This window comes from Orbicella franksi, chromosome 9 (assembly GCF_964199315.1).
Source record: "Orbicella franksi chromosome 9, jaOrbFran1.1, whole genome shotgun sequence".
NCBI classification, from domain to species: Eukaryota; Metazoa; Cnidaria; class Anthozoa; order Scleractinia; family Merulinidae; genus Orbicella; species Orbicella franksi.
This window is the reverse complement of record NC_138153.1, coordinates 21203623-21228064: the sequence shown is the minus strand read 5'-3', so window position 1 is coordinate 21228064 and position 24442 is coordinate 21203623. Positions and strand designations below refer to the sequence as shown.

The following is a 24442-nucleotide window of genomic DNA, read 5'->3' as shown; positions in this document are numbered from 1 at the left end:
TGTGTTCCACCTCTGAAAGATCTCATTTCTTCACGAACACAACGCCTTATAGTACTCTCCAATTCATCTTCCGCACGACCATTCAGCTGAGACGCCTTTTTGCCACATGAAGAAAGGTCATGTGTTCAGTTGTCATCCGCTGACCGAAGGAAAATGGGAGGGCTCGCTGGGAGCTTGGAGCTAATGATGCGCAAAGAGGGTGCGCAGAAAATGTTGAATGAATATTGCACCGTGCTGAACCAATATTTTGATCGTGAATGTGAACGAATATAAACCGTCGAATGTGAATGGATATACAACTTGTAAATGTGAGTGAATATATTTGTGAATAAGAAATATGTCATTAAATGTGAATAAACATATTTCTTGAATAAAAACTTAGTTGTTGAATGTGAATAAATATATTCGTGAACAATAATAATAGCATTGAATGTGAATGAATATAAACTTTGTGAATTTTGCACCATTTTGCCAACCATAGTCTTGTTATTAAGAGAATAAACTCCTCATTCAATTCAGCCACTTAAAGGGCATTTAAGACATGTGTATAACAGATAGTCTAAAATGTTAGTCTTCAACTGTACAAGAAAACTGCTATAAGAAGAAATAATCAGAAACAAATTATGAACTGCCACAGCAGGCTCACATCTAAGAAAGCATGAGTTCTCAATACCAACACTGTGTATTAGACAACTTGTTTTGGGAGAAAAATTGCAATTTCAAAAGTTGGTTCATTTCTTTTCAGATCTCACTTTTGAATTTTCAGCTTCAAGCAAGTTTCTTCCCAATGTAAAAGAGGAAATCACCGTCACAAAAATTTTACCAGCACTGTTCTTTGGATAAATTCCACTCATGGAAGTTTGGGAGAACTCCAAAAAGCAGTGGAAACACTAGCCTGTCGGCTTCTGTTCAGACAGCATTTCTCATTCACCCAAACTTCCACTCACGTTTCTATAACTCCATAGAAACACGGTGCATGTTTTCTATTTCTTAAATAATACACAACAAAACAGCTAATCATATAAACAACAAACTTCATTAACAATTCTGAAATACAGTAACATTTAAATGGAAACAGTAAAACATTAGTTCAGTTCATACCTGTGTTACTTGAAATGCTGGGCAGTTCTTCCTCTGGGGGTGTCCAACATTTAACTGCATTTCCTGAAAGTAGACTTGTAACTCTTTCCTTACCATGAATATAGCACTTTAGCCCTGTCAAAGGTGGTAGGTTGGAGACTACTAATGTCAACTGTAGGAAAAGGTAAAAAAAGGCCTTGTCTTGATTCATGTTTACTACAGAATGGAGTTTAAAGAAGTGATGAGACTAAACCTGTTGTACTAGAGCAATTGTCAAGTAGAATACTTTTCTTCATTAAAATCTATTACAAAATGGCCCAAAGAAAATATGCATGCTGATTGGTTTAAAATTGTGTTTCTATAACTCAATAGAAATACAGAACTAGCATGTCCTGCTGACATAATGATGGTGTGAGCAAAGAGAATTTACATTTTGATTATCAAAGTAAACCACCAATCACCAATGGATGTTCAGCATTTGAAAACCCTAATTTTGTTTAATGTGGTAGTAAAATTATGTTTGTAATCAACTATTCTTAAAAGCATACTGGGGTCCATACTTCAACACTTGGGCCAAGAGGGACTTGTTCAGGTTTGATGGAAGCAAATTCCACACAATTAGACAAGCTTGTCACATATCGTAAGGGGTGTACATCAGCTTCTGGGCAGACATGCCTTTGAGAGCATCTGCAAAAAGAAATGACAAACATGATCTAAGAGTGCCAATCTGAGTGTCCTTCAATTTGACTTTTTCTTGCAAAGGTAAGCAATATGATACTCTTGCTTTCTTGAAAACATATGAAGAAGTAGTACAGGTACAGTGGAACCCCACCTTTCAGTCACCTCACCTCACAGCTGTGTTTTGTTTCCCAATCTAGGCAATATTAATTTTTGTTCTTGATTTCTCCGAAACACAAGCCACAGAAACTCCATTAAATTTTGCAGCTAAATTGAAACTTGCCTAGGTGTTGTTGAAATGGAAATTCTACTTCCTTGGTCAGGGCTGCTAACCTATGGAAATGTTGTTAACATTTCCCTTAAGCTTTCCTATTGACCCCTCCCCTTATATATCCCACCCATGTCATCTCCTTGCTCTCTGTCATCACCTAAGTCAAGTGGCCTGCTGATAAAAGATGACCTGTATTGAGCCAATAAGAAGACAAGGCCTTAAAAGTTCTTCCTTCGGAAAAAATAGGTCTGCAATGCATACTTGTGTGCCAAGTGTCCTTTTTGCTTTTTTGAATTTTACGGGTTGAGGAAATTAAACTGGGCTGCTTATTGGAAACGAGCTTCTTTATCGGGATAGGGTGCTGTTCGTTCCCCTTCTTCCTTGTGTTTTTGCCACCTGGTCCCTACCCCTTCCCCGGTGACACCTGCAATGCAGGCTATGTGTGTTAGTGTGTTTAGACAATAGGTAGTCTGCTTACAAGAGTCCATTTACACCACTATTACGTCACTCTGGACTGTTGTCGCATTGTTGTGCCTTTTTTTGACAAGAAGTATTTTCAGTTGTGAAAGATGTTTAGAGGTAGAGAGCCTTTTTTTACATCAATGAAGGTCTTTGGTGTATTATATGCAAAATAAAAATATTGTGCTACATAAAATCCCTGGGTACTGATTTGAGTAGTTCTAAAAATAACATGTACAGTAGAAAATACCGCAGAATTCCAAAAGTAAAGGCCCCCTAAAAAGAAACGGCTCCCTGAAAGTAACACTAGTATTTAAGCTTCCTATTGAACCCCGAGAGTAACGGTCCCCCCAAAAGTACTGGCCCACCCAAAAGTAACAGCCCTTTGAAGACGTCACTAAAAGAGAAACTCTGTGATCTTAAATTAAGTGTTGTTTTGACTGTCATGGTAGGGTTTTGAGTGAGATGTTGTTAGCTGTCTGTTACAAAAAATTGTCTAAGTCTAGTTCTAGAACAATCTAGAACCGGAAGTCATTCAGCCGTGACCAATTTGTATAAGAACATTCTAGAACATTCTAATCCTTATGTAATTACTCAGATTAGAAACTGTGTCAAACTACTTAATTTAGCTTGTAATAGAAGTTTCTAGAACTTTAAGCCTCATGTATATTAGAGCAAGAGGTTCTGCAGTAAAAGAGATTGATTCAAATTTTGTTAACTAAGTTATACTTGTTTATTTTCGACTTTGGATTTGCATTTACAGTTGTCATTTCAAATACTTCATCATCACTTTTTCCTTTGTTTCAATCTTTCTTCTGCAGTCACATTAGCGACAATTGTGATCTCAAAAGATGACCGAGGTGCTAAAACTATTATCGCTTAATGTAAAGGGAATAAGCAATTTTAAAAAAAGGAGGGCTATTTTTAATTGGTGCCGGAAACGCGCAAACATTTCATTTTTGCAAGAAACTCACTCCACGAAAGAAGCGGAAAATCAGTGGAGAAATGAATGGGGTGCGGAGCTTATAACTTGCCATGGCAGCTCTAATTCTCGCAGCGTTGCAATTCTAATTAAGAAAGGTGTTGACTGCACCATACATAAAAAAATTCTAGATCCTTTGGGACGTTACATTATTTTGAAAACTGAAATCAATGGTAAGTTATATGTTCTAGTAAACATATACGTACCAAATAAAGATAAAGAAATTGTAACTTTCTTAAACAAATTAGTTATAACGCTGCAAAACGAGGATCTGGATTCCGAAAACAACATCGTAATCGGAGGCGATTTTAATTGTCCACTTAATCCTACTATTGACAAGAAAGGTGGTACTCTTATTCAACGAAAATCTGTCACATCTCGCATCGTTTGCTTGCAAAGCCAACTTGATTTAGTAGATATTTGGAGAATTAAAAACCCAGACGTTAAAAGTTTCACATGGAGTAAAAAATCTCCTCGAATTTTTTGTCGCCTGGATTATTGGCTAATCTCGAACAACTTAAATGATTCTGTACAACTGATGGATATAATTCCAGCTATAAAAACCGATCACGACGCGATCTATCTAGAATTTTGCGGAGAACCATATAACGAGTGTAGAGGACCAAATTACTGGAAGATGAATTGCTCTTTGTTAGATGATGAAGAATATGTCAACAGTATTACTGAAATGATCCCAATGTGGATTACGGAAGGACGGGAAGAACTTTCTGATGATCGATGTGTGTGGGATTGGATCAAATATAACATAAGAGCCCACGCTATCCGTCACTCCAAAAGAAGATCAAAGCAAAGAAATGAAACAGAAACAAAACTCCAAAATAAACTTAATGTAGCGAAAGAAGCTGCTGAAACCAACCCTAGCGACAACAATACAACCCTGTTAGATGTAGCTCAGAAACAATTAGAATCATTTTACGAAGAGAAAATAAAAGGAATTATTGTGCGTGCACGCGCCAGATGGCACAAACAAGGCGAGAAGAGTACAAAATACTTCTTAAACTTAGAAAAAAGAAATCACGTTAAGAAACACATACGAAAACTGCATATAAACGGGGCAATCAAAACGGATCCATTCTGTATACTAAAGGAAGTAGAACAATTCTACTGTGATTTGTACAAGACTTATAATATTCTTCCGGACATTGAACTTAAAATTGATTCCTTTTTAAATGATTTAAATATTCCTACATTAACTGAAGAGCAAAAAAAATCGTGTGAAGGTAAAATCTCTTCGGAGGAATGTTTACGTCTTCTTGATACTTTTCAAGACAACAAAACTCCAGGGAACGATGGAATTCCGATCGAGTTCTACAAAAAATTTTGGCCTTTAATCAGCGATTGCTTTATTAGATGTGTTAATGATTGTTTCGAAAAAGGAGAGATGTCCCAATCTCAAAAGCAAGCGTTTATCACACTCATAGAAAAAAGAGGTAAAGATCGTTCTCTCATTGAAAATTGGCACCCAATTTCTCTTGTTAACGTGGACACGAAAATTATGTCTAAGGTAATAGCCTCGAGAATTAAAAATGTCTTACCTTATATCATTCATCATAATCAAACAGGGTATATTAAAGATCGTTTTATCGGCGAAACCATTCGCTCCATCTATGATATTATGGATTCGACTGTTAAAGAAAACATCCCTGGTGTAATGATTTTCATTGATTTTCAAAAGGCATTCGATAGTATTGAATGGGATTTCCTTTTTAAATGCCTTGAAGCTTTTAATTTTGGTTCCGACTTTCTCCGCTGGGTAAAACTGTTCTACAAAAACATACAAAGCTGCATAATTAACAACGGCATGATTTCAAAACCTTTTAAACTTGAACGAGGCGTTAGACAGGGAGATCCACTTTCTCCTTATCTTTTCATTGTAGCTGTAGAAACGTTAGCAATTGCCATTCGTCAAAATCCAGCTATAAAGGGTATCTCTATTGGCAAGGAAGAGACAAAACTATTACAATACGCTGATGACACAACAGCAATGCTCGCCAACACTAGCTCGGCCAAAGGACTATTTCAAGTATTAGACCTTTTTAAGAATATCTCAGGCCTCAAGATCAATAACACAAAAACCGAGGGTATGTGGATTGGTTCATCAAAAGGAAACAAAGCACAACCGTTTGGCATTAAATGGCCTAACGAGCCAATTAAAGCACTAGGGGTGTACTTCACGTACGACCCAAAACTATTAAAAGAAAAGAATTTCATTGAACGTTTGGATAGTATTAAAAAACTTATCAACATCTGGTCCTCTAGAGGATTATCTGTGTACGGCAAGGTTACAATCATCAAATCATTTCTTATTCCAAAGTTTGTTTATGTCTGCTCGGTACTGCCTACACCTAAAGAATTAGCGAAAGAATTGAATCAACTGTTATTCAAATTTTTATGGAATGGGACGGATAAGGTCACTCGAGTTTCGGCTATAAATAAATACGAGCCAGGTGGTTTAAAAATGATTGATATAAATTGCATGATTAAGTCTTTAAGGCTGGCATGGATAAAACGTATATTTGATGACAACAACGGAACATGGAAATCATATCTAAAACACTTGCTGGATCCCATGGGAGGGTTTTTCTTTTTAAATTGTAACTATGATATAAAGGATTACAACATCTTCTCTCAGTTCTACAGTGAAATGCTCTCATGGTGGTCGGAGTTTCGTGATTCCTTTGCCTCTCAACGAGATTGGCAAAATATTATTTGGAATAATAAGGAAATTCGTATCGAAAAAAGACCAGTCTTCTACAAAAAGTATTTTGAGGCGGGAGTGATTCGTATCCAAGACCTACATTTTGATTTAACTATAAATGACGCACTCAGCCACTGGTCTGACAAGATAGGCAATATTAGTTATTTGCAATGGGCTGGCCTTCGCCATTCTATACCGTCCTTTTTAAAGAATATCATTTCCTGTCCATCTTTAGCTCCTCCATCCTTCTTTATTGACGACAACATCTTCGACGTCAGAAAAAAGAAATCAAAAGACTATTACTCACTTCTTGTTCGCAAAATAGCACAATTGCCTAATATCATAAACAAACTGCAGAACGATTTTAACTTTTCTATTGATCAGCTGAGACAAATCTTCAGTCTGCCACACTCTGTTGTTCTTGAGTCTTATGTGAAAGGATTTCAATTCAAAGAGCTCAACTCTATTCTGTACACTAATTCAAAATTACACAAAATAGGCTTTAAAACAGATGATCTATGTTCATTTTGCAAGGCAGAACCGGAAACTTTATACCACCTACTTTATCATTGCTCCTTTGTTAAATGATTCTGGAGTGAGTTTCAAGGTTACTGGCACCAAATCTCAAATCAGCAGGTTCATCTTTCCCTCCAAGATGTTTTATTTGGAATATTATCCAAACCATGCCCTTTACTCAACTTACTGAACTATTTTATAATCATTGGTAAACTACTTATATGGGACTGCAGAAGATGCCAAATTCAACCCACAATTCAAGGATTTCGTACTAAAATTGCCATCAAATATGAAACGGAAAGTAAGATCAAAAAGAAAGATTATTTTAAAAAAAAGTGGGTACTAATCCCAAATTAATTTATGTATTATTTCTTTTCTTTTGTTAATCACGTAGATGGCGTTATTATTATTTGAACTTTTTGAACAGCATGACAACTGTAACTGTTTTTTTTTTTTTTCTCTTTTTCTTTCTTCTTTTTGCATTGTTAAAAGCACAAAGCTAATTAAAATATTCTCCCTCCTGTTGTATCTCTTAATTTTCAAGCTTTGTAGTATTGTTAGTATTAATTTTTGTGAGCAATGTAATCGCGTTTGTATATTTCATGTGAATAATCTATTAGTAAATAATCTCGGCACTGTTAGTTAATATATAAGTGTGTTCCTCATCATTGTATATTGTAGAGTTGTTATCGTAAGCTAATTATATATTTATTTTTGATTGTAAGTTAATTGTAGATATTTTATTCTTCTGTAAGTAACTTTAATGTAAGTAACGTATGCCATTGGTAAATAAAATAAAATAAAAAAAAAATAATAATAAAAAAAAAGAAAATACCGCAGAATTCCAAAAGTAAAGGGCCCCTAAAAAGAAACGGCTCCCTGAAAGTAACACTAGTATTTAAGCTTCCTATTGAACCCCGAGAGTAACGGTCCCCCCAAAAGTACTGGCCCACCCAAAAGTAACAGCCCTTTGAAGACGTCACTAAAAGAGAAACTCTGTGATCTTAAATTAAGTGTTGTTTTGACTGTCATGGTAGGGTTTTGAGTGAGATGTTGTTAGCTGTCTGTTACAAAAAATTGTCTAAGTCTAGTTCTAGAACAATCTAGAACCGGAAGTCATTCAGCCGTGACCAATTTGTATAAGAACATTCTAGAACATTCTAATCCTTATGTAATTACTCAGATTAGAAACTGTGTCAAACTACTTAATTTAGCTTGTAATAGAAGTTTCTAGAACTTTAAGCCTCATGTATATTAGAGCAAGAGGTTCTGCAGTAAAAGAGATTGATTCAAATTTTGTTAACTAAGTTATACTTGTTTATTTTCGACTTTGGATTTGCATTTACAGTTGTCATTTCAAATACTTCATCATCACTTTTTCCTTTGTTTCAATCTTTCTTCTGCAGTCACATTAGCGACAATTGTGATCTCAAAAGATGACCGAGGTGCTAAAACTATTATCGCTTAATGTAAAGGGAATAAGCAATTTTAAAAAAAGGAGGGCTATTTTTAATTGGTGCCGGAAACGCGCAAACATTTCATTTTTGCAAGAAACTCACTCCACGAAAGAAGCGGAAAATCAGTGGAGAAATGAATGGGGTGCGGAGCTTATAACTTGCCATGGCAGCTCTAATTCTCGCAGCGTTGCAATTCTAATTAAGAAAGGTGTTGACTGCACCATACATAAAAAAATTCTAGATCCTTTGGGACGTTACATTATTTTGAAAACTGAAATCAATGGTAAGTTATATGTTCTAGTAAACATATACGTACCAAATAAAGATAAAGAAATTGTAACTTTCTTAAACAAATTAGTTATAACGCTGCAAAACGAGGATCTGGATTCCGAAAACAACATCGTAATCGGAGGCGATTTTAATTGTCCACTTAATCCTACTATTGACAAGAAAGGTGGTACTCTTATTCAACGAAAATCTGTCACATCTCGCATCGTTTGCTTGCAAAGCCAACTTGATTTAGTAGATATTTGGAGAATTAAAAACCCAGACGTTAAAAGTTTCACATGGAGTAAAAAATCTCCTCGAATTTTTTGTCGCCTGGATTATTGGCTAATCTCGAACAACTTAAATGATTCTGTACAACTGATGGATATAATTCCAGCTATAAAAACCGATCACGACGCGATCTATCTAGAATTTTGCGGAGAACCATATAACGAGTGTAGAGGACCAAATTACTGGAAGATGAATTGCTCTTTGTTAGATGATGAAGAATATGTCAACAGTATTACTGAAATGATCCCAATGTGGATTACGGAAGGACGGGAAGAACTTTCTGATGATCGATGTGTGTGGGATTGGATCAAATATAACATAAGAGCCCACGCTATCCGTCACTCCAAAAGAAGATCAAAGCAAAGAAATGAAACAGAAACAAAACTCCAAAATAAACTTAATGTAGCGAAAGAAGCTGCTGAAACCAACCCTAGCGACAACAATACAACCCTGTTAGATGTAGCTCAGAAACAATTAGAATCATTTTACGAAGAGAAAATAAAAGGAATTATTGTGCGTGCACGCGCCAGATGGCACAAACAAGGCGAGAAGAGTACAAAATACTTCTTAAACTTAGAAAAAAGAAATCACGTTAAGAAACACATACGAAAACTGCATATAAACGGGGCAATCAAAACGGATCCATTCTGTATACTAAAGGAAGTAGAACAATTCTACTGTGATTTGTACAAGACTTATAATATTCTTCCGGACATTGAACTTAAAATTGATTCCTTTTTAAATGATTTAAATATTCCTACATTAACTGAAGAGCAAAAAAAATCGTGTGAAGGTAAAATCTCTTCGGAGGAATGTTTACGTCTTCTCGATACTTTTCAAGACAACAAAACTCCAGGGAACGATGGAATTCCGATCGAGTTCTACAAAAAATTTTGGCCTTTAATCAGCGATTGCTTTATTAGATGTGTTAATGATTGTTTCGAAAAAGGAGAGATGTCCCAATCTCAAAAGCAAGCGTTTATCACACTCATAGAAAAAAGAGGTAAAGATCGTTCTCTCATTGAAAATTGGCACCCAATTTCTCTTGTTAACGTGGACACGAAAATTATGTCTAAGGTAATAGCCTCGAGAATTAAAAATGTCTTACCTTATATCATTCATCATAATCAAACAGGGTATATTAAAGATCGTTTTATCGGCGAAACCATTCGCTCCATCTATGATATTATGGATTCGACTGTTAAAGAAAACATCCCTGGTGTAATGATTTTCATTGATTTTCAAAAGGCATTCGATAGTATTGAATGGGATTTCCTTTTTAAATGCCTTGAAGCTTTTAATTTTGGTTCCGACTTTCTCCGCTGGGTAAAACTGTTCTACAAAAACATACAAAGCTGCATAATTAACAACGGCATGATTTCAAAACCTTTTAAACTTGAACGAGGCGTTAGACAGGGAGATCCACTTTCTCCTTATCTTTTCATTGTAGCTGTAGAAACGTTAGCAATTGCCATTCGTCAAAATCCAGCTATAAAGGGTATCTCTATTGGCAAGGAAGAGACAAAACTATTACAATACGCTGATGACACAACAGCAATGCTCGCCAACACTAGCTCGGCCAAAGGACTATTTCAAGTATTAGACCTTTTTAAGAATATCTCAGGCCTCAAGATCAATAACACAAAAACCGAGGGTATGTGGATTGGTTCATCAAAAGGAAACAAAGCACAACCGTTTGGCATTAAATGGCCTAACGAGCCAATTAAAGCACTAGGGGTGTACTTCACGTACGACCCAAAACTATTAAAAGAAAAGAATTTCATTGAACGTTTGGATAGTATTAAAAAACTTATCAACATCTGGTCCTCTAGAGGATTATCTGTGTACGGCAAGGTTACAATCATCAAATCATTTCTTATTCCAAAGTTTGTTTATGTCTGCTCGGTACTGCCTACACCTAAAGAATTAGCGAAAGAATTGAATCAACTGTTATTCAAATTTTTATGGAATGGGACGGATAAGGTCACTCGAGTTTCGGCTATAAATAAATACGAGCCAGGTGGTTTAAAAATGATTGATATAAATTGCATGATTAAGTCTTTAAGGCTGGCATGGATAAAACGTATATTTGATGACAACAACGGAACATGGAAATCATATCTAAAACACTTGCTGGATCCCATGGGAGGGTTTTTCTTTTTAAATTGTAACTATGATATAAAGGATTACAACATCTTCTCTCAGTTCTACAGTGAAATGCTCTCATGGTGGTCGGAGTTTCGTGATTCCTTTGCCTCTCAACGAGATTGGCAAAATATTATTTGGAATAATAAGGAAATTCGTATCGAAAAAAGACCAGTCTTCTACAAAAAGTATTTTGAGGCGGGAGTGATTCGTATCCAAGACCTACATTTTGATTTAACTATAAATGACGCACTCAGCCACTGGTCTGACAAGATAGGCAATATTAGTTATTTGCAATGGGCTGGCCTTCGCCATTCTATACCGTCCTTTTTAAAGAATATCATTTCCTGTCCATCTTTAGCTCCTCCATCCTTCTTTATTGACGACAACATCTTCGACGTCAGAAAAAAGAAATCAAAAGACTATTACTCACTTCTTGTTCGCAAAATAGCACAATTGCCTAATATCATAAACAAACTGCAGAACGATTTTAACTTTTCTATTGATCAGCTGAGACAAATCTTCAGTCTGCCACACTCTGTTGTTCTTGAGTCTTATGTGAAAGGATTTCAATTCAAAGAGCTCAACTCTATTCTGTACACTAATTCAAAATTACACAAAATAGGCTTTAAAACAGATGATCTATGTTCATTTTGCAAGGCAGAACCGGAAACTTTATACCACCTACTTTATCATTGCTCCTTTGTTAAATGATTCTGGAGTGAGTTTCAAGGTTACTGGCACCAAATCTCAAATCAGCAGGTTCATCTTTCCCTCCAAGATGTTTTATTTGGAATATTATCCAAACCATGCCCTTTACTCAACTTACTGAACTATTTTATAATCATTGGTAAACTACTTATATGGGACTGCAGAAGATGCCAAATTCAACCCACAATTCAAGGATTTCGTACTAAAATTGCCATCAAATATGAAACGGAAAGTAAGATCAAAAAGAAAGATTATTTTAAAAAAAAGTGGGTACTAATCCCAAATTAATTTATGTATTATTTCTTTTCTTTTGTTAATCACGTAGATGGCGTTATTATTATTTGAACTTTTTGAACAGCATGACAACTGTAACTGTTTTTTTTTTTTTCTCTTTTTCTTTCTTCTTTTTGCATTGTTAAAAGCACAAAGCTAATTAAAATATTCTCCCTCCTGTTGTATCTCTTAATTTTCAAGCTTTGTAGTATTGTTAGTATTAATTTTTGTGAGCAATGTAATCGCGTTTGTATATTTCATGTGAATAATCTATTAGTAAATAATCTCGGCACTGTTAGTTAATATATAAGTGTGTTCCTCATCATTGTATATTGTAGAGTTGTTATCGTAAGCTAATTATATATTTATTTTTGATTGTAAGTTAATTGTAGATATTTTATTCTTCTGTAAGTAACTTTAATGTAAGTAACGTATGCCATTGGTAAATAAAATAAAATAAAAAAAAAATAATAATAAAAAAAAAGAAAATACCGCAGAATTCCAAAAGTAAAGGGCCCCTAAAAAGAAACGGCTCCCTGAAAGTAACACTAGTATTTAAGCTTCCTATTGAACCCCGAGAGTAACGGTCCCCCCAAAAGTACTGGCCCACCCAAAAGTAACAGCCCTTTGAAGACGTCACTAAAAGAGAAACTCTGTGATCTTAAATTAAGTGTTGTTTTGACTGTCATGGTAGGGTTTTGAGTGAGATGTTGTTAGCTGTCTGTTACAAAAAATTGTCTAAGTCTAGTTCTAGAACAATCTAGAACCGGAAGTCATTCAGCCGTGACCAATTTGTATAAGAACATTCTAGAACATTCTAATCCTTATGTAATTACTCAGATTAGAAACTGTGTCAAACTACTTAATTTAGCTTGTAATAGAAGTTTCTAGAACTTTAAGCCTCATGTATATTAGAGCGAGAGGTTCTGCAGTAAAAGAGATTGATTCAAATTTGAAGCAGCTTAGTGCTGTAAACTCATGAAGTTATCTTACGGAAATAAATTAGTTTGTTGCTGTTACCGGCGATCCTGAGTTCTGTCTGGAAACAACCCTGCTCTACAACGATACTCGTAACATTGGGGGCCTGTCCAGGAGAGCAGAAATTTGTTTGCTGGACTACCGTAACCAGGAAAGGTACAGGACAAGCGTGGGAGAGTGAATTTGGTGTTCTGTGTGAACCGATTTCGTGTAAAAGAAGGTTTTGTTGTTATCCTGTGTGGACATTTCTAGACTGTGTGTCATACGCTGTTATCCTGTGTGAATATTTCTAGACTGTGTGTCATATGATGTGGAGAAGTTTATTGAGTTAGGCAAAACGTTTGGACTGGAAGGAGCCAAGTTGCTTGCATTTGTGGAGAAGGATAGAGAGAAAGAACGAGAGGAGAAGCGTAGAGAGGAGGAACGAGAGGAGAAATGCAAAGAGGAAGAACGAGAGGAGAAACGCAGAGAGGAAGAACGGGGGAGAAACGCAGACAGGAAGAATGAGAGGAGAAACACAGGAGAGAAGAAGAAGAGAAAGAGAGATTGAGGATAGCAGAAGAGGAGAAAGTGGAGAGACGTAGAAGGCAAGATGAGGAGAGGGAAGCGCGATGGCAAGAGTGAGAAATAAGAAAACTACAAATGGAGGCTGAGCTTCAGAGACAGGAAGTGGAAATCAAAGAAGCCCAGAGGAGACATGAGTTGGAAATGAAACGGGGCCAGGTGCTCAAGCCTCTAAAAAAGAGGACAGAGCAAAAGCTCCTAAACTTCCCTCTTTCGTAGATGGAAAAGATGACTTGGATGCTTATCTTCAGCGATTTGAGAGATTTGCAACCACCGCAAAATGGGATAAGGCTGGATGAGCTACCAAGCTGAGTGCTTTACTCTCGGGCTGAGCGCTAGATGTTTACTCCCGCCTTTCAGAAGAAGCAGCCTTAGATTATGGGAAGATGAAGATAGCTCTTATGAAAAGGTATGATCTTACAGAGGATGGTTATAGGCATAAATTTAGGGTCTCAACGCCTGAGACAGAGAAGTGTCCAGATCAGTTTATACTCCGATTGTCAACTTACGTGATTCGGTGGCTCGAGTTATCGAAAATGAAGAAGATCTTTGAAGGACTAAAGGACTTGATTGTTAAAGAACAGTTCATTAATTCATGTCCTAAGGAACCTGCTGTTCACTTGCATGAACGAGCACCTGAAGCCCTAGAGGAGATGGCAAAAATTGCTGACCAGTACTTAGAGACGCACGGAAAGCACGTGTTTAGTCCCGCACGGAACAAGCCGCCTACACTACCGGAGAAGGAAGATATTAAGAAGCCACCAAGTGATACGTTACTACTGTACTGTTACAGGTGTAATGGTCAAGGACATAGGTCTGCTAACTGTCCAACCAGGAAATGCTATTTGTGTGGTAGGCATGGCCATGAAGCAAGAAACTGTAAATCCAGTGCGCCAAGGTCAGGAGGACAGATCAAAAATGGTAACCCTGTGCGGCGAAATCAGGTTAGCGCTGGATGTTTAGTGCAATCTTCACCATCACGAGCTACAGCAGAAGATATCCAGGCATGCATTGAGGGTGAGCAACTCCTCTTAGCCTGTGGAAAGAAAATTCATTTACTGAGTAGTGCCTGTGTTCAAACATTATCTGGAGCGAGGAGTAAAATGCCCGTGGTTAAAGGGAAGATAGGCGACAAGACTGTCAATGTGCTAAGAGACACTGGTTGTAGTGGTATTGTAGTGAAAAAAGAGCTCGTCTAGGAAGGACAGTACACAGGTGACTTTAACTGTATGTTGCTGATTGACAATACTGTGAGGAAGGTACCAATTGCTCGGATCACAATAAACACCCCTTACCTGTCTGGGGAAGTTGACGTACAGTGCCTTCCTGATGTGATCTATGACTTGATAATCGGTAATGTGCCTGGCGCCCGACAAGCAGACGACCCAGACCCCAACTGGCAAGAGGCATGTGCGGTCACAACCCGAAGTCAAGCTAGGAAGGACGGACAGCATACACCGCTTAAAGTTGCAAGCAGTTCAAAGAATGCAGTTGTAGATAGAAATGAGCTGGTAAGATTGCAGCGCGAAGATAAAAGCCTGGAGAAGTACTGGGACCAAAGAGACATTAAAGTAAAAGGGGAGCAGGAGGTGAGCTTTGAAGAAAAGGACGGTGTGTTGTACAGAAGTTACAAGCATCCCCATGTAAACAGCAGTAAACCGATTAGGCAAGTGATGGTGCCAACGCCTTTGCGACGTCAACTGATGGAATTAGCTCATGAATCTATTATGGGAGGTCATATGGGTGTCAAGAAAACCACTGACAAGATCCAGAGAGCATTCTACTGGCCAGGTATTCAAGGTGACGTTTCCAGACACTGCAAGTTGTGTGACATTTGCTAGAAGACGGTAAATAAAGGATCAGTTCCCAAGGTGTCACTACAGAAGATGCCATTAATCGACATGCCTTTCAAACGGGTAGCCATTGACCTCATTGGCCCGATAAGTCCACCTAGTGAAGCAGGTCACCAATATATCCTCACACTCGTGGACTATGCTACGCGCTACCCGAAGCAGTTCCTCTGAAGAATATTGACACTGAGACGGTAGCTGAGGCCTTAGTTGATATGTTCAGCCGCCTAGGAATTCCAGAAGAGATTCTAAGTGACTTAGGCACACAGTTTGTGTCTGACTGCATGAAAGAAGTTGCACGCTTTCTGAGTATTAAGCAGTTAACGACCACGCCCTACCATCCTATGTGCAACGGAATGACAGAAAAGTTCAATGGAACTCTGAAGATCACACTAAAGAGATTGTGCAGTGAGCAGCCAAGACTGTGGCATTGCTACATCAACCCACTCCTGTTTGCCTACCGTGAAGTCGCCCAGGAATCTACAGGATTCTCTCCATTCGAACTTCTTTACGGGAGAGCTGTAAGAGGTCCCATGTACATTCTCAAAGAGCTGTGGACAAAAGAAGTAGAGGTTCCAGAGGTGAAGAATAGCTACCTGTATGTCTTTGAGTTATGAGAAAAGCTGGAGGACACCTTGAAAATTGCCCATGAAGAATTGCAGAAAGCCCAGCAGAAAGAAAAACACTACTATGACCGCAAGACCAAAGAGAGAAAGTTTCAGCCAGGAGATAAGGTTCTTGTGTTGCTTCCGACTGATCATAACAAGTTGCTGATGCAGTGGAAAGGTCCCTACGAAGTTAGCGCAGTAGTAGGTATCAACGATTACAACGTGAGAGTAAAAGACAAGCTGAAGGTCTACCATGCTAACCTTTTAAAGGCGTACATCAAGCAAGTAAAGGAACTTGCAGAGGCTGCAGCCGCAATCACCGAGGGTCCGGTGACGAGTGTGTCTTGCAGTGGTGAGCCAAGTGAACTAGAATTGGATCCAGATGATGATGATACTGGCTTCCTAGAGATTGGTGGATATGTGGCGAAGGAATCCATTGCAGATGTAAAGACTGGCCCTGACCTTAACGAAACTGAGCGAACAGAATTTCTAGACTTGGCGCAAGAGTTTTCAAGCCTGTTCACCGAGGCTCCCAGAACCACGAACCTTGTGCAGCATCACATCAACCTCACGTCCAATGAGCCCGTCAGGTCTAAGCCGTACCCTGTTCCATATAGTATGAGGGAATCTCTGAAGAACGATACAGATGACACGATGAAGATGGGAGTTATCAGAGAGTCTAATTCTCCCTACGCCTCCCCGGTGGTGGTTGTAAAGAAAAAGGATGGTAGCAACAGAGTGTGCGTGGACTACTGAAAGCTCAACAAGCTAACCGTCTTCGATCCCGAACCCATGCCAGCAGCTGTTGACTTGTTTCAGAAGTTGAATGGAGAAAAGTTCTTTCGAAGATCGATCTTAGCAAAGGATACTGGCAAGTTACAATACCAGAAGCAGATATCCCAAAGACGGCCTTTGTTACCCCAGATGGTTCGTATGAGTTTCTGAAGATGCCTTTCAGCATGGTGAATTCTGCGGCTACACTGAAGCGTGGAATGAAGAAATTGCTCAAAGGTATGAAAAATGTCGAGTTTTACTGGGATGATATCCTGGTCCACACCCGTACATGGGAATAGCACCTTAAGATCCTCTGAGAGCTCTTTAGGTGCTTAGCTCAAGCCGGCATGACAATTAGACCGAGCAAGTGTATATTTGGTGTTGACAGCATTGATTTCCTCAGCCATCAATTGCAGCAGGGTTTAATTGGTCTCCATGAGGATAATGTCGCCAAAATCAGAAAAGCCCGAGACCAACAACCAAGAAGCAGGTTCGTTCCTTTATGGGACTGGCAGGATATTACCGAGATTTCATCCCAAACTTCACTGCTGTTGCGGCTCCCCTTTCTGACCTTACACGAAAGGGTGAACCAAGTAAAGTGGAGTGGGCTGACGCCCAGGAGAAAGCCTATCAAACCATCAAGATCCTTCTCACTAGTGATCCAATCTTGCAACTACCGGATCCTGAAAAGACCTTTGTTCTAAGAACGGATGCCTCAGACTATGGGATCAGTGCAGTTCTGATGCAAGAGCATGGGGGCAAATTGTTTCCTATTTGTTACGCAAGTAAGAAATTGAGTAATGCAGAGCTTAATCATTCTACGATAGAGAAAGAGTGCCTAGCAGTTGTGTGGGGTATCAAGAGATTCCATATGCATCTGTTTGGTGTACGCTTTGTACTACAGACCGATCACGAGCCTCTCAAGTATATGAACAGTGCAAAGTTTACTAACAACCGGTTGATGCGGTGGGCTATGTTCTTACAGAGCTACAATATGAAAATGGAAGCTATTAAGGGATCAGACAACGTGGGAGCTGATTACCTAAGTCCTGTGCTGGAGTAAGCTTATTGCTGGAAGAGGTGTAGACTGCCTATCCACATAGACGATTTTTCGTTGTTATGCAGAAATTTTGTAAATTTCTTCTCGAAGAGGGGGTTATGTTACGAAAAATTGTCTAAGTCTAGTTCTAGAACAATCTAGAACCGGAAGTCATTCAGCCGTGACCAATTTGTATAAGAACATTCTAGAACATTCTAATCCTTATGTAATTACTCAGATTAGAAACTGTGTCAAACTACTTAATTTAGCTTGTAATGGAAGTTTCCAGAACTTTAAGCCTCATGTATATTAGAGTGAGAAGTTCTGCTGTAAAAGAGATTGATTCAAATTTGAAGAAGCTTAGTGCTGTAAAATCGTGAAGTTATCTTACGGAAATAAATTAGTTTGTTGCTGTTACCGGTGATCCTGAGTTCTCTCCGGAAACAACCCTGCTCTACAACAATACTTGTAACACTGTCTCTGTTTTCCTCTTTGTGTTGCACTGAAGTTGATAAGATTTGTAAAGAAAGTACAAACCTGAGAGGCATGAATTGACCCTCATCAACCTTATCAAAGCACTTAACCTTGTCAACACTATTTTAATAGTGCTGACAAACACTTTTCAAAGCCAACCTTTTTAACCTCTTTTTAAAACTCAATGACATTTGTGCAATCACAATTGGAGTAACTTGAGAAATTTTAATTAGAAAATGGTACTTTAGTTATTTGGAATAGTATCCTTATCTTAAACTTTATAATCCCTCTACAATATTTGTTTTGCTATCCAATGTGTTGTGGCAAGTGCTTTACCTTGAAATTTGTTAAAACAAACAAGCTAGTTATTCCGAAAGCCACTCGCAAGTAAATTTACATGTAGGTAGTGTTTACATTTAGAGCATTACGTTTAGTTGGGGTGCGTTTCCATTTCATGCATGCTCTAATTTGCAGAAAATGACAGTAGAATCAGGGACATCAAAAATTTCAGGGTTTAGATTTTCCTCCACATCATTCATTTGCCTCATAAGTAATGGAACATACACATGGTAACACATCATTTGTGTAAACCAAAGTATCACTTCATTCCACATTTTGTAATGTGTAACTGCAACTTTCGTTAATTTTGACATGAGAATTGACGTCTTGACTCCAAGAATTGTAGCAAATTTTCCACAATACATCGTCGTACAGTGTAATTGGCGCCACGCGCATCATATTCCAGAACTGATCATTGAAATGTGATAAGGTATCCTTTGTATCTATGAAATGGTTATGAAAGCCGATCCTTGACCATTATCGTTCAACCGAGATTCACATACTAACTTTTGATCTTGAAAAAGCAACAACAGAGTGACTGTAAACACTGTTCAAGTGTATTTCTAACAATGCAAGTGCAATGCAGTCTTTTTCAGCTTCTGAGAGTTTCTGACAATCCCTGGCAATCCCTGACAATATGTCTCACTCAGAAGTGCTGCCTACATCAGTAAATTCAAGTGGATATAAATGTTGGCTGGCGAGATATTGGCTTGCGAAAGTACAATGACTCCTTTTGCTGTATAGGGCAACCTACAACGAACATTCAAGCCAATAAATTCTAGCTTACGAAAGCATACAAGCCCCTGTGAAACCTGCACTAACCACAAGCCGAGTCTTGATACATGTATGTTGGCTTGTGTTAGCAAAATAACTCCCGATATGAACACCTAAAGGAATGATGGAAGAAAGCTACCAATAAACAAAACAACTGCAATCGACATTTTCAAAGCCTACACGAAATTAGGAAGCTGGATTTTTGATAAATGAAAACAGACATGTAGCCTGCGTAGCTCGGCAGTTTAAGCAATCTGAGCAAGCTGACAAAGCGGCAAAGCCATGAAAACGACCAGCAAAACCGCGAGGAACCTGGGAGACAGACAACTGAGAAAACGCCTGCACAGATGGCTGGCATTTTTTGTTAGTCCAGTACGCTGGCGTACTGGCCATTCCCATTGGATCAGTAAGCCAGCACGTCAATCAAATTTTTTCGCTAATCATCCAAGGGACAGCTCTAAGGAACAAAACTGATCTTTTGGGGCGTAACAAGAAAATGGTCGAGAAAGCTCTATCGGAAGCATTATCATGCCTGAATATTCTTTGTGAAGATCGTGAAATTGTTCTCATACCTGAGCAAGAAACAGCTGTAAGCGCGTTACTTCATGGGAGAGGTGTGATGGCCGTTTTGCCAACAGGCTTTGGCAAAAGCATGATTTTTACCATGTTTGCGCTCGCCCAAACTAGAATTATCCGCATCTACAACCTGCATCATTGTTATTTCGCCATTGAAAAGCATCATCGACGACCAACTTTCAGAGATGTTGTCGCTGAACTTCACAGCAATGGAATTGTTGTCTGACAAAATCAATTTGGTGCGAAATAATCCGCCGCAATTTCTTTACTGCTCTGCAGAGGCAGCATTAGGGAAGCCATTTCTTGCAGCATTGCGAGAAGACAGCGAACTCCATCGAGTTGTGTCGGCAATCGTGGTTGATGAATCTCACACGATGGAAGCTTGGACGGGGAAAAGGCAAGATTCAATATTTGCTTTTTGCAGCGATTTTAGTATTCAGCTGCATACATTTTGATAATGGACACTCATTGTTTTCAACTGATTATTTGTTTTCATCAGGAACAAGCATAGCCAAGCCTCTAAACCTGTTCAGGTGTTCCATGGTGCCTATGGAAAACTGTCCATTCTTCGATCGATGTGCAAAGACGGTAAGGAAAGAATATCTCTTTTCATATTGAAGGTAACTTAGTATCATTTCATATAGTAAACATTTGTGCGAGTATATTCTTATCATGCGTCACCATAAATTTAAATGATCGCAGGTACTTTATTTGCCTATATTTAAAATTGGTTCTTGACAATTAGGGTTGTATCACTGTGTTGATCAGTTCGGGAAATAAAGCAGTTGTGCAAATTAGTTTTGTGAAAAAACAAGGTAATTAATCAACATATAGCATAACTTACCAAAAAAATATTCTGAGGTTGGTGGCCTGTTGGTGCAACTTTGTTATCAAATGATCATAAGGGAACGGGGGTTGGGGGGTGGGGAGGGTTGCTTTCCCTGCATCACTTAACCTCTGTAACTGTAGTCAGTGCACTAGTATCTTATGAATTTTGACTTTTGTTACTTGTATGGACTCCAGTTTTGGCACTGACTGGAACTGTAGATAAGGAGACAGAATGAACTGTCATGGCTGATCTCACTATGAAAGACCCCACCAGTTGTTTGTCAGCCCAAACAGATGCAATCTGCAGCTTTCAATAAACGAAGTGGCACGAACTGACATGTTGAAGCAATTGGATTGGCTGGTAGAGTTGATAGAGGAGTACAGCAACGACACACCCAAAACAATTGTATTTTGTGACACCATGTGTTCAACTACCTCATGGGGAAACTTAGAGCAAAAGCCTTCAACCCAAGCACATCAAGGAAACGGATCCATTGCCTCATTGGCACATTCCAGTCCCTTTCACATAAAGAGTACAAAGAGAGGCTACTACTTTTATTTGAAAACAATCGAGTGAAGCGTGTTGCCGATGCTTCTACAGCACTGGGTATGGGTGTTAATTTCCCAGATGTTCGGTACGTTGTGCTTTTTGGCCCTGCCAGAAGTTTACTTGATTTTCATCAGAAGCTGGGAGAGCTGGTCAAGATGGCCTGTCTGCCAATGTTATTTTGTATTTTTATGGCCAACAGTTGGCACACTGTGAGGAAGACGTACATGATTTTTTAAAAACAAGTGGATGCTATTGGGTGGCAAGCTATAAGACCTTTGATCCAAACATCGTCAGCTTGTCTCCACCTCATGACTGTTGTAATTTTGTGGAGCATCTTGTGCATGTGGTGATGGAAGTGGGTGCATGCAACCAATCAAACATTTTGACAAGCAACCCACACCATCAACTATGCTGCCAATTAAAAGTAGAAGTGTCACTGATGAAGAGAGGGCCATTTTGAAAGCTGCACTCTCTGAGTTACAGGGTAGCCTTGCTTGCAGTGCATTTGGCTATTGATATGGGTTCTCAAAGGAACTAGTTTCTGATGTTGTAGCTACCTATCATAATCTGTTTACTCTGAATGATATAATTAGTAGTGTGATTGTTTATTCAAAAAATCATGCTGTTAAAATTCTTGAGATTTTAAATGAGATTTTTAATGACATTGATGAGCACAGCTCAAGTGGTTCATCAATCACATTCAATGAGGAGTTTTTTTTACTGGACTTGAAGAACTGCTTTTTTGTGATTATATTGAGTTCCAAGAGGATTTACCTGATTCAGATACCTTACCAGAGTGAGTGATATACTCCTGGTATTTTGTGCAATGGATATCAAATACATAAGTTTTTAGGTTTTTCTAGCAGCTTAACTAATATACACAAAACAGAGGGCCCAATAGATATTACTCTGAAAGGGACAGTTAAAATTATGTTGTATATACTAGCCCTGTTAGCTTTAGGTTTCCCACTAATGCCCATGGATTGATTAATAATTTAGTACCGATTCAAAACAGAACTAATGACAGAATTTGATTGAGTTGTTAAACCAAAACAAAAATAAAACACATCAGATGACTTTTCTCACTAAATGAAATCAGTGGAAAACCCTCCTAAGTGACTATTTAGGTCAAAAATTTTTTTTCATCAAAAGTGCCCGATTTTTTGCATATGGCTTTCAATTTACTTACTTAACAATGCCTTGCTGTTTTTTTTTTCGCCAGTTTGCTTTTCATTTTTGAGAAAATCGAAGCCAAAATATTGAAGAGTCGTTGAATGGTGTGCATTGAAGCGAAACAAAAGGAAATCATTAAGTACATTTGCCAGCCTCTGTTAGCATGTGTTACATGGCGCAAGTGATTAAAGCACGTGCATGAGGTGAAATTTGGTATAGGACGTCGGTTCAAGTCTCGTATCTTTCCCTCTTTTTTTTGTTTTTTTGTTTTTTTTTGCTCTTCGTTTTATTATATTTTTGTTTACAAGAAAAACCTATTTGTCAATTTAAACCGCCAAACAATGCTAGCCAGATCTGCTGGTTCAACGCTGGCTTCGACATTTTTCCTCTACTTGACAACCCGTCATGGACGGATTTTTTTTTTTAATTGATTGAAACGATCTTCTGCAAATTGTTGCTCTGGTTCGTCATCAAGCTCTGTTTGAAACGATCATCAATTTTGCGATCGCTTCGCTGAATGGCGTGAAAATGCACATGCATGCCACGCGGACAAATTCTTTTACATACACAAAAGTTCATTGCAAATGGATCATTAGCACTCGTAGTTCAATCGGTAAGGCGCTAAGTTGATGAGATACTTGCTGACACTTTTCCTACACTTGGCAACCCGTCTTGGACGGCTTTTCTTTTTTTTTTCTCCTTTTATTGCTGATTATTTTTAGTTCGAAATCGAAGTCTGATTCGCCAAGCCAAGAAAATCAACAACCAAAACAAGCAAAGCACAGTACACAGTCGAGCCAGCGCGGTTACTGCGCTTATATAAAGAGGCCCTAAATCACTTAATACTGCTTAATAACATTCCAAGTGTATCGGAAGATTCGCCCATTTATCGATGATGCGGTTGATAAACTTTTCAAGGTCTCTTTTTAAAGTGAAGTTTGAGCATTTGAACATGCAGCCTTTTCAAAAAGCGAATATCACAGACCCAGTTGTTCGAGCCGATACAAGTATTGCTTTTATGGAAGGCAGTCATGTTGTCTCCTTTGCACAAGCAATAAAAGCGCTGCGCGTCGCGAACATTAATATTTTGTCGTCAGACCAGTTCGACACAACATCAACCCCTTTTTTCCCTGTTAATTTCTCTCCTTTTTGAAACCAAAACATTAAAATAGGCCGTACTATCGATGCTGCTAGTGCTAAAATAAACTGTTAAGTTCACATCAACATACACCTTCGATTAATAAAGTAGTGTGTGTATCGAAAGATTCGCCCAATTAAATCAGCGACCGCTAGATACAAGTGTATATTATGTTTACAAAATTAATGCCCTTTGATAATGTTCGAATAAACTAACGTTTTGTCGAGAGACCGGTTCGAAACAACCAGTCAGCCCCCTTTTTTTTCTGTTAATTTACGAGTCGATTGGGGTGTCTCGAAAAATATTGACATTGTAGTCAATCGAACAGCTAATACACCTCGACTACTTTACTGTAGTTTATCTTTCTCTTGGTGTTTGGTGGCAAAGAGATTTCTCTTAGTGGCGAGTTCATTGGTGGCAAAATTCCCTTATTATAAGAACTAACCATAACTAGCCGAGGCATCATACTCTTTGATTAGCATGAGAATAGACTGTACACAGGCTAGCACAAGAGGATAATCTAAACTTTGAGGTTAAACTCTTTTTTTTATAAGAAACTTCTTATAAGAACGTTGCAGCAGAGATAAACCAATATATACAATCCTAGAAAATATTTCAAAATATTATTTAGACTTCAGTTCCAATTACAAGAAAAACTGTTGATTTCATCTTAGGTTATTTGTCTGTATAAATTCGAAAATTTCAACAATTGCTCTATGGCAAGTCCCCTGGCATTTGAACCAGCGAAACTTCACATTAGCCGCGAGCTGATGGAACCAATACAAATATTATAGTCATATATCCTTCTGTACCCTCGGGCTCCCGTACGCGTTCCCCTCCACTGTCTTGTTTCTTATACCAGAATAATCAAGATTGTTAAACGTTGACTCATAATTTTTGTTTTTATTTCACACCACAACAAGTAAAG

At 38.2% G+C, this 24442-nt stretch overlaps 2 protein-coding genes across 5 annotated transcripts in view; both read right to left on the bottom strand.

Annotated features, from left to right (window-relative positions):
• Window positions 1-1079, bottom strand: part of LOC145497966 (G2/M phase-specific E3 ubiquitin-protein ligase-like) — a 3912-nt gene extending 2833 nt beyond the window's left edge. Inside the window, exon 1 of the mRNA XM_081477839.1 lies at window positions 1-1079. This exon is cut by the window's left edge and continues 1473 nt beyond it. The gene's annotated coding sequence lies outside the window, so the exon portion shown is untranslated.
• The window catches only part of LOC145497883 (plexin-A4-like), a 238195-nt gene that overhangs the window by 185373 nt on the left and 28380 nt on the right, over window positions 1-24442 (bottom strand). For all 4 annotated transcript variants that reach the window (XR_014050743.1, XM_081477751.1, XM_081477750.1 and 1 more), the window contains 2 exons: window positions 1641-1767; window positions 1102-1252 (listed from right to left, as the gene is read on the bottom strand). Coding sequence is in view for 3 of the 4 variants with exons in the window: in XM_081477751.1 (XP_081333877.1) it covers window positions 1102-1252; window positions 1641-1767 (278 nt within the window). In the remaining variant the exon portion in view is untranslated. The remainder of the gene's footprint in view (window positions 1-1101; window positions 1253-1640; window positions 1768-24442) is intronic.